Consider the following 3,791-nt stretch of genomic DNA (forward strand, 5'->3'; position numbering starts at 1 on the left):
GTAGAGAGAGAGAGAGAGAGAGAGAGAGAGAGAGAATGATTGGGAAGGGAAAAGAACGAACAGACATTTTTTAGTTTTAGTAAATTTTACGGCACTTGCAACACAACAAGTTCATATAAGTGCAGAAGAATAAAGTTTGTGTTACAAGAGAGTAACGTACATAAAAAAAAGAAAGAGGAGAGATAAGGACGATAGAAGTTTTTGAAAGGAAAGAAGGAGCAAACCACACCAGAACACCCGCCAACCACCCACACGTACAGACAGACAGACAGACAGACAGACAAACAGACAGACAAACAGACAGACAGGCAGACAGACACACAGACACAGACAGACAGACAAACAGATAGACAGACAGACAGACAGACAGAAAAATAATCACCAAGCTTGTGGCTAAGAAGCTGACCTTTACTGGCCCCCAAAAGTTCAACCATGACCACAGCTTGCGGGAGCAGCTTTGATTCATCCCAGGCCGGCGTCTACATCACAAAACGTTATAACTTCTAGCCGGCAAAAGTAATCTAAAAGTAGCGCCAAATAAATCAGTGTGTTGGGTTCACGGGTGGAGTGGAAGACGGTCTGTTTGGTTTGTTTACCAAAAAAGAAGCATAACGACACAACAAAGGCCAGTTTACATGCAGCTCGTCCGTCAATGTCTGACGCTGACCAATGTCTACAGAAGAGAATATTTATGAAAAAGAAATAGAAGAAGAGAAAAAAAAATGTTTCTGAAACGGACAATGACACCAGTTCTATTTTGTCTTTCGCATGTCCAATTTGTCAAACCTCACATGATTTACTGAAATTTGCAAGAATGACAGACAAACAGAAGTGGGATAGTAGTAATAGCAGTCAGTGCCCTCTAACTCTAATCACCCTTCACGGATAGATAGAGGTGTAGATGAAAAGGCGGATGAACAGGGAGAACGACTGTGTGGATAGGGCGGGTTTGGGGGGGGGGCGGTTTATCTAAAGTGAAAACAGTAAGTGGAAAGGAATTTAACGTCATAATAACATTTTCTTAATTCAGCGTGCACCAAAGAGTAACTTTATTACAGAAGCCACGCATTTAATCCCCCACTATCTGACTCCAGCAGTCACCGCCATATCTTTCCACCTGTCAACGCTATAGTTTCTCATAATCTCTTGACCCGACGACCCTTTGAGTCACTATCGAGAACACGGAGCAAGTTTCTAGTCTAGTTTTATTCACAATCCCCTCCCTTCTTTCTTCCAATCGGATCTCCTTCCACCCCGATCCATCCCCTCTTCTGCGTGTGAGAGTGAGTGCATGTGCGTGTCCGAGCGTGCGCTTGTACCGCTGCGAGTATGATCGTGTGAATGTAAGTGCGTGCGTATGTGTGTGCACAGACAGAGACAGGGAAGGGGGGAGGGGGAATAGACAAAAACACTGATAGACAGATTGCGGCACTCTCCAACTCATCTGCATCTGACGCCACTGAACTTAACTAGCTTTCATACTCCAAAACTTCTCGTAACCTTCCCACAATCAAAATGTGTGTGTGTGTGTGTGTGTGTGTGTGTGTGTGTGTGTGTGTGTGTGTGTGTGTGTGTGTGTGTGTGTGAGAGAGAGAGAGAGAGAGAGAAAGATGGAGCGAGACAGAGACGGAGAGAGAGACAGATGGAGAGGGAAAGAGGTAGAAAGATATTATCAAAAACAAAGGACTTCCCTTTTGAAATGAACTCTATAATCAATCAGTAACTAACAAAATGGTCAGTTTTGAGTACCATGCTCGTTTCAATTGTTATAGCAGAACAGTTACCTATAAATAAAACTAACGAGCAAACTTTATCCCCCTTTTTTTCTTTCCACGAGAACAACTGAGAGAAACTTCTTGACTGATTAATCAGCTCCTGAAGGAGACGACACCTTTTAACCTACCCTCCCCTCTCTCTGTCTCTGTCTGTCTGTCTGTCTGTCTGCCTGTCCACCTGCCTGCCTGTCTGTCAGTCTGTCTGTCTATATATCTCTTGCTGTCTCTCTCTCTCTCTCTCTCTCTCTCTCTCTCTCTCTCAATCTATCTCTTGCTGTCCCGCTATCTCACCTACCCACCCCCTCTCTCCCTCTGTCTCTCTCTCTCTCTGTCTATCCCCCCCCCCCCCCAACACACACACACACAAAGTACGCGCCACCTATCACTAACATTTCCACCAGATGGCCCCTGTGGTAGGAGGTGCTGTGCACTGCGGTCACACGTACGCATCTTCCCTGGAACTTTCCCCACCTCTAACTGGCTGGCTCCCCAATTAAACAATTGCTCCCATTTCTCTGCTAAACTAGCACCTGCGACATCTGGCAACTCCGGAGCGACTTTTCCTCTGAAGTCATTCTTTTGCAAAAAGAAACCTCCAACATTTTTTTTCACTGACACGTTTTTCTTGTAATCCAGTTTTAAGGCCAGGGACAGGCCTGAGCGTAAACTTTTCACGCCCCCATTGACACTGTTTAGACTCTTTATGAGGCGGGCTGCCTCGACCCAGCAGGCAGCCCAAGCTCATTTTCCCAACCTGATCGCATTTTCTCGTCCAATGTTTTTTGTTCCGCAAAGATCAAGAACGTACTCCCACTTGAACTGATATCTTCAGTCTCATCCACTCAAAGAAAACAGATACTCCAAAATCGATCGCCAAACGTTTCATTTAATTTCCCTTCCTTCGGCTCCCGTTGGTGCTTAGTGTCCCGCAGCTTTCACCCCTGCTGATTAACAGCGTACACGTACACTTGAAGTATGTAACCACCAGACGCAAAAGCACGCTAGCAAAGCGGTAGATCGACGGGACAATCTCTTTGATAGGAAGTCGTTTGTTTGAAGTAAGATGGGGACTTCGTCCGAGTGGATGGTTATGGTTTAGTTTATTTGTGAGTTTTTAAAAAAAAGTTTTAGTAAGAGTTTCACGATACTTGCAACACAATAAGGTCATATAAGTGCCGAAGATCAGAGGTGTTACAAGAGAGTCATAAACAAAAAAGAAGGAGGAGAGATCGGGACGATAGTTGTTTGGTAGGAAAGAAGGAGCAAACCACACCAGAGCACCCGCCAAGAACCCACATGTTTTAGCTTGAAAAAAAAGAAGCTTTGGGTAAAAAGAAGCACATCGACACAATAATTGTCATAGTTGTGAGAAAAAGTAAAACAAACAGATAGACAGACAGAAACAAAAGAGGCATAAAGTAAAGAAGTAAGACCTAACAGTCGCGCCATCCAATCATCCGCTTGAGAAAAGAAAAGCATTTCGACACAATAGCGGTCAGTTTGAGCAAAGCTTTGGAACAATAAACTGCAACCTAGTGAGTGAGTGTGTGTGCGTGCGTGCGTGTGAGTGCGCTTGTGTGTGTGTGTGTGTGTGTGTGTGTGTCGTGGGTGTGTATGTGTGTGTGTGTATGTGTGTGTGCGTGCACGCGCGTGTACGTGTTTGTGTATTGTATGTTCGAGTGTGTCTGTGTCTGCATTTATATTTTATGTGTGTATACAGCAGGGGTTCGGAGACTGAATAAGTCGGTTAAGCAGGTGTGCACACCCGATGAAAAAACTGAAGAGGGTTTTCCCGCTCTATTAATACAACAGCTTTATGTGATCCTAAGGAAGCTGCTAGAAGTTATGCAAACGCCAATTAGACAGGAAAAAGGGAAGTTAATTACGGTGTGGCGTCAGCAAGCCATAAACATTGAGGGAGAGAAAACAGAAAGGAGAGAGAGAGAAAAAGAGGTATTTATAGGTAGAGATTTAGGGACTGATTGTTTGTATGTGAATGTGTCTGTGTGCATGGGG

General features: G+C 44.5%; 1 protein-coding gene across 1 annotated transcript in view; it reads right to left on the reverse strand.

Moving 5' to 3' along the window:
* Nucleotides 1–649: 649 nt before the first annotated feature.
* Nucleotides 650–3,791, reverse strand: part of LOC101855841 (collagen alpha-1(I) chain) — a gene marked incomplete at its 5' end in the record, with an annotated part of 105,917 nt that continues 102,775 nt past the window's right edge. Inside the window, 2 exon segments of the mRNA XM_005090092.2 lie at nucleotides 650–673; nucleotides 2,166–2,351. Coding sequence (XP_005090149.2) covers nucleotides 650–673; nucleotides 2,166–2,351 — 210 coding nt within the window.

This window comes from Aplysia californica, unplaced genomic scaffold (assembly GCF_000002075.1).
Source record: "Aplysia californica isolate F4 #8 unplaced genomic scaffold, AplCal3.0 scaffold00012, whole genome shotgun sequence".
Taxonomy (NCBI): Eukaryota; Metazoa; Mollusca; class Gastropoda; order Aplysiida; family Aplysiidae; genus Aplysia; species Aplysia californica.